The 14440-nt window shown below is 42.6% G+C and overlaps 1 protein-coding gene across 3 annotated transcripts in view; it reads right to left on the reverse strand.

The window, feature by feature from the left end:
* The window catches only part of MB21D2 (Mab-21 domain containing 2), an 82938-nt gene that overhangs the window by 44873 nt on the left and 23625 nt on the right, over window positions 1-14440 (reverse strand). For 2 of the 3 annotated variants that reach the window (XM_053952325.1, XM_053952324.1), the window contains exon 6: window positions 14036-14240. In XM_053952325.1, coding sequence (XP_053808300.1) covers window positions 14036-14240 — 205 coding nt within the window. Of the gene's footprint in view, window positions 1-14035; window positions 14247-14440 lie in introns of those variants that run through there. The other variant, XM_053952323.1, reaches the window with a different exon arrangement.

A 14440-nucleotide genomic window follows, 5' to 3' on the forward strand; every position in this document is an offset into this window, starting at 1 on the left:
TCTTAGTTGAACAGAGGGTGAGCAGTAGCAACACTGTGCTGAAATGCACATTCCTAAAATTCCCCAGCAAATGCAGGCACGCTCAGAGAAGGCAGCTTAGGGGTTATTAGCTGAGAATTCAGGTTCAAATGTGCCATGGGACAGAGGTCAGCGAAGTGATAGAACCCCCTGTCTCTCCTGCACATTATTTGAAAATCTTCAAGCATTCTCAGCACTCTCTGTGCTCTCACTACCCACCATTGCACAAAGCGTATTTTGCTCGTGTTCCTTCAGTCTGTGCTGTCTCTGGGGCTGGAGATCCACATGGCAGCAGCCTCTTGGAGATCTCATGGAAACAGCAGCCAGCAGCTCCTACCCTACCCCTGATAAGCACCACATATCTGTGAGGAAGGAGAGTATTAATGCAGCAGAAATCAACAAGCCTGCTTGTTTCTTATTCCAAAGCGAAGACAAAGGTGGGGTTTGTTCAGCTGAGCAGAACAGCCAAGCCTTGCAAGGAGGGCAGGAAAAAATGTGGCTATTTTTGATTTTGGCTTGGACCAAGTACCTTGAAACAGGATGGACATAGGAATATTTTCAGATGAAAAGTTTAAAATTTGAAATGCAGAAGAAAAAATTCAAAATGTTCTATACCCGTTCAGTAACACTGCTCCTCTGGAGACAAAGGGGACTGGGAGGAGGGGATAACACAGGGAAAAAAATCCAACGCTTCAAGCTTTTATTATCCTAACTTTAGAATAGAATGGAGTCACTAAACCTTTCTGAATTTAAGAGCATAAGGAAAATGGAAACAAACACTTGATTTTTTGGGTATATTTTAGAAAAAATATGGCACATTTAATACTTAAAAAGCAAAGCTGAAAGGTAGCAGGGACATAGACAATGAAATGTGAGAGTAAAAGAAGGTCCTAAATTCCACACATAGCAACTGGAGGAAAAGAACTGTGAAGGGAGGGAATTAATTCCTATTATTTGGTAGAAGTTTTCTGATAAATCCATTTGCTAATCAAATAACACAATTCTTTTTATTTAAAGTTATTTATTTACAGTGTTTAATAGGTACATTTTCAGCCTTAGACTCTGAGCTGCATTTGGCAGCTACAGTGCTAATAATTAACTGTTAAAATATCTTGCTCCTTCAGCTCACCAGCTCCCTTAAAATGTCTTGTGGCAGAAGCCAATGTGCTGTTTGACCAGGAAATCAGTTGTCTTGGAGACATCTTCACATGCTACAGCAGCTCAGTCAGTCACTTTGAGTGACGCCACCCAGCAATCTGCACATTACCTTCAAACACAAAATGAGGATATCAAAGCCACTGAAAGAGAAATCATCACCTGCAAGAAACATGCTGTTCTTCTCTCATGCACTGTTAGCTGAAGGAAGAGCTGTAGCAAGATGAGAGTTCTGATCTCAAAATGTTACCTGCCTGTGTAATTAGGTCACTAAAAGGCTAATGGTGCTCCTGGTTCACGCAGCAATTTATAGCAAAATTATACTCAATGTTGGTCTTGCAGAATCAGTTTCAGGTCAAACATGCAGGCATCATTTCTAAACCAGAAGGTTACTATAAGATTAGACAAAGAGGAAATTCAAAATGTGACCACTAGCTGTAACTAAACCTCTCAGATCAGAAAGAGTTACAACTGTAAAGCTATTCTGAAGCACCAGGCACCAATGTACAAAGACTACAAAACACTTATTTCCAAGGTAAACCATTAATCCCACGTTATATGACCTGATTAAATAAGATGCTTATCTTCTAGTCACCTGAATGGAATGCTAAAATGGTGCTATTCTTGGAAAGAAAATGTGGAACCAATCCTGCCCATCTTGAAGATGCAGACAGGGATGCATCAAACTCTCTCTCACCAGCTCTATACACATATGCAAAATGCCAAGGCAGAAAACGAGTCAAATGCCAGACAGATTAGACTCATGCCAGTGCACGTCTGGGACCCCAAACGACATGTTTGGGAATCAGGATTATAAATAATAGGGCATAATGTCTTTAATTGCCTTCAAAACACCTCTTACATGGCAATAGGCTTCTGTTGAGCTTTCTCCTGCCCCAAAAGACAGGTTGGTGGTCTAGCAGGTGCTGGATCTAGTGCACCAAAGCCACTAGGCATCCTCAATTTTCTTCAGCACATGGTGTGATGATCCATCATAGTCAAAACTGACAGAGACTTATTCTCTTCCTGAGCCTCGAGGACCACTAGAGATGGTGTTCCCTGAAGACCTTATGGAAGCACAGAAATATGAACTTAATGCAGCCACATCTTTGCTAACTCAATGACTTCTGAAACCACAAATCTATTAACCCTGGGTCTGCATATTTGCAGCACAAAATACAAAGAAAAGTCCCCTGCATATCTTTTTCATAGTATCACCTATGACTTGGGAGTGGTCCAGTTCCTGTGCAAACAGAGGTACATGCAAATGCTAAAAACCTTCAGGAAGAAAGACACAGGCCCTGTACAGAACATTCCTGCCAACAGCTCCAGTTAAAAGTAAAAAGAAAAGCTTTGTCCCAGCTGTAATAAAAGGTTCCCCTGGGCAGCAAGAGGAGTAGTTTTGCTCACAGAATATGTGCATCTCAGCTGAATTAGTTAATGTGTGTTGAACACACTGAAAATTGTGAAGTGGTATATAAATGCTAAGATGTTATTTATTATTGTCTTGGTGCACAACAGCGGAAACCAGTGCCATTTACAGACACGAATTAAGAACAACAGGAGGTCTATCAACATGCTGTGGGTCTGGGGATTTTCTTCATTTGTCTCCCTCACTCCTGTCTCCCTCAGACAGAAATCTTTTCCACAGGACTCCTACAGTCCTCGCCAAGTAGCGCTGGCCTTGGCCCAGTGAAGCCTGTCACACTGGAACAGCTCTGTTGAGAGGGGGTGAGACCTCCACACAGAATAAAACAAAGGCATATGCACATTTTAAGGTAAAGAAAGAGTCACTTAAAAGAAGTTGAGAACTCAGTGACATACACAGAACAATAGAGTGATTCATACATATACAAGAAATGTCTTACAAGACTGGTCTCAGCATAAGAGCAGATTTTTAAACACCTATTTCTTTACCTGAATTTTTAAGCAGCAGTTTAGATAAAAAGATGATTCCTCATTTTTAGGGTGAACAAGTGAGAGGGTTTGTCTAGTTTCTAAAGTAACTCATAAGTGCCCTAGTTCAGAGCCAGGATTTAGATTTAAGAGGATCAAAATGATTTTTTAAACTTTGATTTTCCAAGATAAACTTGTAACTTAACTCTGCAGCTCTGATAATATGAAAATAGTTTCGCTAAGTGCTCATATAGTACATACGAATCTTTCCCCAAGACAATAAAAATAACTGCCCAGAAACAATCTTTCTTTGATGTTACAAGACTGTGTCAAGGGCTTATTTTCACTGTAACATTGTTGCTTCAACTGTAAACTTTGCACATCCACAGAAATTCACAGAATATTGAGAAAAAATGCAGGTTCAGGGTCAAACTTTTACAGACAACTTATTACATAATGCAAGCCTCTGAGAGATGCTCAATCAAATTGTAATAGTTCCTTTTTCTCAACAATGCACTTAGATGTGCATTACAGCTTGCTCGTTGGAAAAAAACATGGGCATTTAATTCAGCTTGTCAGAGACATGCTGTGTTGGCAGAGAGACTTGCATTCCTCTTATTTTCTTCAAGTTACTGATTTCTTAGCACATGGTTGTCCTACTGTCTACAAAATACAGATATTTCAGCAACTCAAGCTTTAAGGGCCTTATATCAAGGGGCCAATATCAATACCTGATCTGCCATTCAGCACACTGTATTGCAACTGTAAAAGATGAATTTCAGAGGCCCTGAAGTGTTGTTACAGTGACATTTCCTTCTCTATTTGCAGAGCTGCACATTTTTTGTTTAATACCATTAAAGCAAAAGTTTATTTTAAACAGCAATTCACAGTCCATGCCAGAACAGAAACAAGCTTTGTTTGTTGTAGCTCAAGGACTAACTACTGCAGAGCAGTTTCTCAGCTATCCCTGCATACAGATTTGCATCCACACCCAGGATTCAGAATCACACAGAATGAAGAGGGGTGGGTTTCACAGAATCACAGAATCTGCTGAGTTGGAAGAGACCCACAATGATCAAGTCCAACTCCTGTCCCTGCTCAGCACCATCCCCAAGAGTCACACCATGTGCCTGGGAGCATTGCCCAAACACTTCCTGAGCTCTGCCAGGCTGGTGCTGTCACCCCTTCCCTGGGGAGCCTGGGCACTGCCCAGCCACCCTCTGGGGGCAGAACCTTTTCCTGATATCCAACCCAAAGCTCTCCTGACAAAACTTCAGGCCACTCCCTCAGTCCTGTCACTGGTCAGCGCAGAGAGGAGATCAGTGCCTGCCCCTCCTCTTCCCCTCAGGAGGAAGCTGTGAATGCAGAGGTCTCCTCTCAGTCTCCTCCAGGCTGAACAGACCAAGTGCCCTCAGCTGCTCCTCACAGGGTTTCCTCTCAAGGTCCTTCACCATTCACAGCCCTCTTTTGGATTCTCTCTAATAGTTTAGTGTCTTTCTTACATTGTGGTGCCCAAAACTGCCCCAGCACTCGAGGTGAGGCTGCCCCCAAGCACAGCAGAACACAGTAATCCCCTCCCTTGCCTGGCTGGTGATGCTGTACCTGATGGTAAGGTAATTAGGTTGTTACCTTGTCATAAAAGAAAATCAGATTAAACAAGCAAGACTTTCCTCTCATGAAGCCGTGCTGGCTGTGATCAATGACTGTGTTGACTTCAAAGTGTTTTTCAATACATCCCAGAATAATCTTCTCCATAACTTTACAAAGCACTAAAGTGAGACTGAGAGGCCTGTAGTTTCTGGGGTCTTCTTTCTTGCCCTTCTTGAAAATCAGAAATGTTTGCCAGCTTCCAGACAGCTGGGACTTCTCTGGATTCCCAAGACCACTCAAAAGTCATTAAGAGAGGTTTTGTGATAACATCAACAGGTCTTTAAAAATTCTTGGATGAATCCTATCAGGCCACACAGATTTGTAAGAATCCAACTGGAGCAGCAGATCCCATGGAATTTCATGGTTGACTGGGAGTTGATCATTGTCTCAGTCGTGGTCCTCCAGCTCAGGGCACTGAGACCCCCTTGGTCCATCATTCCCCCTTCCCAACTAGTGTAAAGCACTGTCAAGGAGCACCTCTGGATCAACAGAACCATGCCTTGCTCTGATTGCTGGCAAAGGAAGAAGTGCATTTAGAAGGAAATGAGGACATTTCCCTGCTGCTCACAGGACACCCCTTACTTCATCTGAAGCAGACAAATGTTAGCCCCTTTGTTTGCTCTCAACTCCAGATTCCTCAGTGCACCAGACAATCCTGTACAATCATGCTCAAGAGTGGCAATGTACAAAAGAAGTTTACATGAATTGGTCACAAAGTACCTACAAGAGCTCACAAGATCATGCAAAATGCCCTCTAGAACAGGTTCCTGTTGCACCGAGCTAGGGACAGACAGAGATTAGAGTTATCAGCTTTAACACTCAGCAGGAATGTGTCACAAAGGATTAAATCATTATTTCATGAAGTGTCAGCAAACGCAGCCTTCCTGCTGTTCTACCACTAACTTACACATTAATTAGTGAGGTACAAAACAAACACAAAATATCTCCAAGCACGTGCCTGTGGATCGGACACAGCCAGAGCTATTAGCACAGGATTCATCTCCAAAAGGAGTCACCCAAAGCACCACAGAGACATAGCTCTTCAGACTATTAAAATGCCAAGAGTAGAAATGCTGAAGGGAAGCACACAGAAGCTAATTGCAATGTTTGTCTCAGCATTTTTGATAGATGTTTAGTATCACTCTTTCACAACCTCAGAACCTAATTTTCTAAATCAGGTCAAATATGCACCACTGAATAAAAACATCCATCCTTGAGAGAGGGTTGTGGAGCAGTGCCAAAAGATCCCACAAACAGGAATGGGAGAGTTGAGACAAGACATTTTAGAACAAAAAAAAAAAAAAAAAGCACACTGCCTAGCAGATTATGCAGTAAAGCAAGAACTGACTTTGTTATTTCCAGATGAAACTGAAAGTGTTTTCTAGCTGCTCAGCAGCTCTGGACCAAATCATTTATAAACTGTCACTCCATCAATGGGGGGAAGAACTTCTGTATGGTCTGAAGCCACATAAAGAAGCCACTGCAAGCCACATAAAGAAGCTCTTGGCAGATCAATGACATCCCACACATAAACCTCTACTTTTCTCCTAAATTATGACCTTATAAGTGTGTCATGGGACAGGAAAAAAAAAATCACTTCTAATGGCTAGCCAAGCAGGATTTCTAGTTTTGGCCATGTCTTGTATTTTCCCCTTGCCTTCTGTCCCAAACTGCTGCTTTCTACTGAGTGACATTGCCTGACACTGCCAAATTGCATCACTATGCACACTATGGACAGGATGCATTATTTAAACTAATTTGTCCCAATTTTGCTTTGGGGTCCATTCAGTACAAAATAAGATTACTTACTAGAACTGAGTTAGGTTGTAATCTCTCTCATAGAGGTTGAATTTTACTTGATCTCAAAGCCACTAGATAACACCAAATGACAGGCCTTCATTATTTAAATACTTTTCATGGCACGACTCTTAGAACCAGACTTCCCTTTACATGGAGACTTGCATGATTAAACCACCCTGTCATGAAAAACTGCAGCACCACAATGTTCCACTCTTCCAGTACCACCCCATTTTTCACAGACTGCTGAAGCACAGGAGACAAGGAAGGCCTCTCACAGTACCAAGGCCCTACTACATATCATTATATTCAGAAACTTGCATAGATCTGTATAAATTTGGGGGCAGTTCAGAACAGAGGTCTAGGGTGTCCTCACTCTGACTCAGTGTTTCACCCACAGAATGATTTTCTTAGGTTGAAATAGAGGCCACCCACCTCCTGTTCTACCAGCTGAAGCCACCCAATGCTGTGAAAATGTCTGCCCACAGCCCTAAACATGAGTGGGTGGCAGCAGCTACCACTGCTGTGTCAAAGACATGGATATTATGAACCTTAGAGCAACCAATCACCCCCACTCAATGGTACTTGTACTTTTGACACCAGCATTCTCATAACAAAATACATTAACAACCTTCTAATTAAGTGCTTTAAATTAGGTTAAAATCAGACTGTCTGACAGTTGAAACAATGCATTAATAAGATTGTTGTAACTTTTTTAGTATCTAGTGTTATTAAAAACTCAAAAGTCAAATATGTTGGGGAGCAGGGAATCTATCTTCTTCAAACAGAATGATTCCTATACAACCACACAGTCACTGAAATAGTGCTTTGAAAGAACTGCAGAAAGTTTATCTACTGTAGAAGTACATGATTCAGAGACCTGTCAGTTTGGCTGAAGAACTAAGGCACAGATTAATCTACTCAGTCCAGGACAATTGCTATTTACAGTAAAAGGGAACACAACAGGATGGTAGAAATGAAAGCAAACAGTGGAGTTCTCTTAATGAAACACAGCAAAATCCATAGCTGCATCTGTCAATTGGAACATCAGCTGCTGCTGAAAGATTTATTTTGAATTCTCATAAGCTGCCTTCTAGTTCCATTAGAAAAAAAAAATCCCAAAAAAACCAAAAATAACCCACCCAAAAATACCCAATCAAAAAAAAAAAAAAAAACCACCAAGAAAAGCCAACTCCTATATTTTTGTTACTCAGACAACAGGAGATGTTTGTGCTAACAGAAGTCATAAAACTTCACTGGATATAAAATCCATAGTTAAGATAGGGAACGATGAAATATGGTTGTGAGTTCCAACAAAGCTACAGTTCAGCTCCTGAACTCACATGCTCTGCAAGTCACCAGGACAAGACTCGGACCAATAACTTGAGCCATGCAGCTAGAGGTCATTTTTCAGCTCTCTCACCCTTGCTCCCATGCAGGCTCACTGCTCTTTTTCCGGTAATGGACATTCTGTGAATTCAACCCCCAAAGCTGTTTTCCACTTAGCTCCTATGATAGGTCTTCTGCTTTTCCAAAGGAAAAATCCAGGGCAGATACTCTCCTTTCCTTCCCCAGAACTCCAGCTACTCTACTGCTTGTTTCATACCCCAAAGATAAGCAAATGAAAGACCGTCTAAATGTAACATAGTATGTTGTACACATGAAGGAACTGTCACTCTCAAGGAATTTTCTCCTTGTTCAGAGGATAGCAGGCCAATGGCCAGAATTAATGGTTTTCTTTTAGGACATGGAACTTACCACCCCAGCTGTTGCTAAGGGAAAACCCAGGAGATATGTCACCCTATATAATGCACTTAACTCTTAAGCCTCTCCTTTCACACCAAATGATCTACAGCTCTTGCTTCTCAAGTGAGCTTCATACATCAGCATCACCCAGACAAAGGTGATGGACTCAACAGCAGGTCATTTTTCTTAGACTCACAGAAACCTGACAGGTCTATTCCAGAGCCTCTACCTGCAGCTGCCAGCACAGAGTTTCACATAGATATGCTTGGAAGTGCAATTTGCCCTCTCAATCACTGTTCACAGTGTCATGCTGAAGCACCCCTTGCAACTCAAGACTCCTTGACTGGAGGGTAAAAGGCAATCTTGGCCTTAGCCACATCTCTCCCTGCCACTTTCTCACCTAACCAATCCTGCAGAGTACAAACAGGGCAGGAGAAGATTCCAGAGGTGTGCCTGGGAAAACCTTCTTTGCAGCAAAAGGACTGGGACACTCCCCTAAAGGTGCACCTCAATGCAAAAGTGCACACATCAAGGCCCAAGAAAAAGTGCAAAAGTTTCAGCTGTGCAGGAGACAAAGCAGGAACCTGGAATTTGTCAAATAAAAATTGCGACAGGCAGTCTCAACTGTCCAAAAAAAACCTGATCAGCTTGGAGATTCTCTGTGAGAAATCCAGGGAGGACTTTTACCCTTTGAGTTTCCTCAGGACTGGACACTGTCTATGGGCTACTCTAAGTCTCTGAGTACACATCCAACCTGCAGATTACCAAAGCTATAATAAAACATGTCCTCCAGCCTTCCTGAGAAATGTTGGAGTCATCTCTAATTTAGCTTCACCTATAAAAGTAGCCAGCTGCTTAAAAGAAAGTTGAACAACTGGTTTCTAAATAGAATTGCCCCAAATATTTTAGCATTCACGCAAAGTCACATAGGAAAGAAAAGGAAAAGTCAAAACCTCAACAACTCCTGTATCCTGGTTACCATCCTCCACTGTAATTATAAAATTGCCCTTGAAACATAATTGCATAATTGGGCTTGGCAAGTATTCTCCCAAATCTTTTACAAATATTTCCACAGACTGAAGGAACAGGCGGTGGGCAGTCTGACAAGCCTGCCATGAGAATTTGTGCCCTCAGGACATGTTCCTCGCTATTACACTAAATACTTTGCATCACAGACTAATGTTTCAAAACAGTAGTCGAGCAAGTAAAATACCAGCATCTTAAAACAAATTGAGACAAAGATTTTCAATCTATTTTCACTGATGACACACATATATGTGGACCAACAATCCCTTTGAAGAAAGAGACAGAGGAGGCTACCAAACCTTTTTTAACTAATTCCCAGTGAGATGAAATAGGTTCATTTCTGACAACCAAATAGAAGGGTTGTAGGCTTACCAATGCTTTGTAGGCTTACCTTACCAGTTTAGTACATTGTCCCCTAATTAGGAAAAACAAAACCACCAAGAAACCCCCACAGCCTCAAATGCAAATACAGAAACACGTGGTCTGTGGGGAGAGGAGACACAAGTGAAGCCAGAAATGAAATCTGTGATAGAGTAAGGTTGTTTTTAACAGCTGTGCATTATGCATTCAACAGCACAGGGAATGCCAGCAGGGAGCCTTTATTAACATAGGCCTCAGAGTACAGTGTGCTCCTATCATGATTGGCTTCTCTTGAGAGAAGGCGCACACACACAAAAGACTTAACCCTAGAGAGATCACTCCAATCCTGTTGCTATTTCATCAGCTTGACACTACAACAGGAACCAGAGAATTTCCATGATGTATCCTAGACACACACCTAAACAGGTACCACTTCAAACAATGCCTGAAATCTAATCTACAATAGATTTTATCAGCAAGTTATGGCAGGTAGGGAAGGGGAGAAAAAAAATGCCACACAAACCCACACAAGAGTCACACTGCCAATGCTGTTCTGCTACACAGACCTCAAGTAAAGGGGGAGACTGGAAAATTCTTTCCTTGTAGAAGCTGCTGATAAAGGCAAGCTATTGTGAGGACACCTGTGTTGTCAGCACAGCATTCTGCACCTCCACAGCACATATTTTAGGGGCTCATCAGTCCAGGAAACAGCTGGAAGCCTTGCTACAGATGCAGGGGCTCAGCAGGGTAGCTCACTCCATTTGGGAATCTGGTATTGGCAGCAGAAATGATTTGCTGATGCCAGCCCTGCTTCCACTCTGAGACTTGCCTCTATCACAAACACTTGCTAGCATGCCCAGCACAACACCAGAGAATTAGGAAATGATCTCAGAATAGGATCACCACCTCTCCTGTATCAGGCACTGAGACAAGCTCTCTAGAGGTCTTGTCAACAGCTCTAAGTTGCAGCTGGCTGCAGATGCTCAAAGTATGGCCTGCCCTGGTGGGCACTTCCCACAGAAGTAACAAAAAGATACACTAGAGGCTTTAAAACCCCAAAAGGCCACTTTAGCACCAATTTAAACTAGTCCTTTCCTTGATTTGATTTCTCAGGAAGGAGAATGGCATGAACCGTCCTAAGCATCTGTCTTCTGGCTCTGCTGAGAAGTCTTACAGTAGGAGATAGAAACAAAGCACCAAGCTAAAGAGCTTCAAAACTGTTCTAGATGACTGAACCCTGATGCGTACCTGGAGTGGAAAATATAGCTCTATATAGTCTGTACTTATTCATAGATCTTTGTTCCTTTCTCTTGTTACTATGTAAAATTCTAGAGTCAGTATTCCACATGACATGAGCTGGTTTGAGGTAGCAATAGCACTAGAAATTTCAAGGTGTTATTTTATATGCAATGTTCTAGTTCCCAAGAGCACAATATTTTTTTTTAAGCCTACCATGTCTGTGCATTAAAGCACTTTTTACTTAGGTGCTGAACAAGAAAGAGACAGGCAGTGTTTATTAAAGAATTTCCTGAAAGTACTTGTACTGCAAGAAAAATACTCTCTAGGTCAGGTACCCTTAAAAGGTTTTTAATATGACTGCTAGTACCTTAAAAAATCAAAATATCATTGACTGTATATCATCATTTGATAAAAATACTTCTTTATCACTCTTTAAGCACAAAACCCCCCAAAAATGAGTCACCAGGGGAATAAGTAGTTAGCTCCTCTCATGACCAGCAGGCAGAGACTTGGTCTCAGCCTCTCTTAGCCAGCCCTCTGCTCAGCACACAAGACTGTCTTTTCTTGGTTCCTGCAGCTTTTCCTTCCTGTGAAGCTTAATTACACCTGAATCAAAGAGACAAGTATTTATCAGGCATAGATCAGTGTGAATACAGGAATTTACCAACAGAGGCACCAAAATACACCTGTTGTTTTGGTGTAGGGTGTTGGCAAGACCATATGGTCTTGGTGGCTGTGAAAGGGACTGTGAATGTCCAGGAACCACCCACATTCGAAAATACTCACTTCCCCCACCAGAGAGATAAGTCATTTGCAGTCCTCTTCTAATGCTTGGGGCACAAGATTTTGGGCAAACACATGACAAGTAGTGCCTCTCCCTAATTTTCTCACAGTCCAACTCTTTAGATCTCCCAGAGTTCAGCTACTTAAAGCCAGGGCAAGACAACCCAGATCAAAAAGAGTTAATACAAATTAAAAGCAAAGTCTGACCTAGACGGCAAGCCATGCAGAGTACAAACATCTGAGAATCTTCACAAGGTCTCCTCACCTGTCATTCATCCACCAATTACACACCAGTGTAATTAAATCAGGAAAGCTATGTTTAATTTTCCTATCATCACCCGACGAGATAAGAGCAGTACATATGGGAGGGATCAGGCACAGGGGAAAGAGCTATTTATTAATAAGTTAAATCCTTTTAGATTTAAGAGCCTCTCATGCTAAGAAGGATCTGATCCACGAACACAACTTCTGGGTCTAATGCAGGCAAATCAGAAACCCATCTCCATTTCTGTCCTGGGCTCAGTCCTTAAGTCTCTTCTTTTATTCAGAAACAAGACTTACTGAAAATTATCAGGTACAACTTAGACAGAAATAAGTTTTTTTGTTGAAACCAATGGTTTAGCTATACATTTAAGACTGAAGAATGCTCATCTCCCACTCATTATATTAACAAAGACAACCACATTAATTTACATTACTTCTAAACAGCCTAAGGCTCCCTGTTTCATGAACAGCAAGGCATTAGGGTGCAAAAAGGCATGCTCCAGTTTATTCTTCTGTCTTTCTTCTACTGCCTTCTCCCACAAAAGGCAGGAAGGAATTATGTGATCCCTGTACCCTGCAAAGAGTATTATTGCTAAAACATGATCATACAAAGCTTTCTCTACTTGTTAGCCACACAGCAGCTATAGCTGTTTTCTTTCCACTCTTCTTTGCTCCATCCCATCCAGCCATGTTTCCTCAGCCAGTTATTTAAAGCCCTGATTGAAAAATTTATCAGATCATAATACTGGATGACTTCCATCAGATCAGGTTTTTAAGAACAAAAATCCTACAGGCATTGATGCAACCATGGCTTCACCACAACTTTTTTTGTTGTTGTTTAACTGGGAAGGGGAAAATATTTATAACTGCAACTATAAATATACATGCTACTGACTTTTCAACTTGTTGTCCTTGTTCTCAGGCTAAATTTAGTCTGCTATATCCTGTCCAGCCCTTGATGAAAAAGCAATACACATATAAAATTGTGCAAATCCCATACAGCAGGCAATTATACTTATCCAGGTACCTTACAAGATAACCAGTGGGACAGATAGATTCTCATTACAGAGCGTAGGTGTGTTCATGGTTAGAGAAGAAGAGTCTACTATAGTGACAATCCTTCGAGACAGAAAATAATAATTATTGCAATAGGACAGCTCTGTGTTTCTGGATGAGAAAAGTGATGTAGGTTATTCAGAGTGTACACGTAGACCATACACTTGGTTTGTGCCAAGTATGCTTTAAGGGTGTATGTGCACCTCTGAGCTACAAATAACCATTCACTGGCTACAGCAGATGTTTACACAAAAATGTTTGAGAGAATGTTTAAGACAATGATTGAAACTTGGATGACTGATTTCAAGGCCTAATCTGCATGTTAAAGAGCATCCTTTTGTATCCTGAAGGCTCTTACTCGGCTGAGTGATTTCTTAGTTAATTCACGGTAAATATTTATCAGAAACTGACTACCTGGAGAATCAGAGCTGTTAGTCATTCTACTGTTACTCTTAAGAAGCCTTAGTCATTCTAGAGCCCAGGTGATTTCCGCAAGGGCCAACACATGCTTCACCCCGGTTTAAGGATCCCTGCCCGCGATTCAAAGTTTTACACAGATGAAGACGCCCCCGCCACAATCTGACTTGCTCCACTCGCAGCGAGTTTTGCAACCTAAGCAAGAAAGGCAGTTCGGGAGATACTCCTGTACAAGCATCCGCCGGTCTAATAACCAAAATAAGCGGTCCATTAAAAAAAATTAAAAATCTGTGTTTCCTATGTGTCGACAGCTGGGGGTAAAAACAATAAAGGGTCGGACTCGCTTCGCCTGCAGCCCTGCTGGCTCGGCGTGTTTCTCGAGCACCGGTCAGCTCTGCGACCCAGCCTTTCCTCTGTGCTTATAAATACATCGCTGCCAAAGGCTAGTTGGACAGGACAGGACAAATTAGTTTCCTGGGGGTGAGAGCCGCCCTGAGGCCGGGGACCCCCAGCCCAGCGCGCCCGCGGCGCGGGGAAAGGCTCCGCTGGTGCCGCACCGCCGGGAGCCCTGCCCGGGGGTCCCCGGCCGGCATCGCCCCCGCCCCGCCCCGCACGGTCCCTGCCCTACCCAGCATGGAGAAGATGAAGTCCTTCGCCGTGTGGATCTCCAGGGCTCGCTGGTCGTCGTACTCCCTCTGATCGTGCTTGGTGAATTCCTGGATGAGTTTATTTAATTCCTCCACCCTGGCTCCCGATCGGAAATCCAGCTCCGGGAAGGGAGGCTTGCTGGTGGTGCCGGCGGACCCTGCCTTGCTGGCGAGAGGCGCCGCCATCTTCATGCAAAAAAAAAAAAAAAAAAAAAAAAAAAAAAAAAAAAAAAAAAGGAAAGAAAGGGAGAGGGAAAAAAAAAAAAAAAAAAAGGAGGGGTTTGCACTGTTGAAATGGAAGAATGCGAGCGGCGGCGCAGCGGCAAGCCCGGGCGCGGGGCTGGCCGCCGGCGCGGAGCCCGGAGCGGCGCCGGCCGCCGCGATCA

The sequence above is a fragment of the Vidua chalybeata genome, chromosome 10, assembly GCF_026979565.1.
Source record: "Vidua chalybeata isolate OUT-0048 chromosome 10, bVidCha1 merged haplotype, whole genome shotgun sequence".
NCBI lineage: Eukaryota > Metazoa > Chordata > Aves > Passeriformes > Viduidae > Vidua > Vidua chalybeata.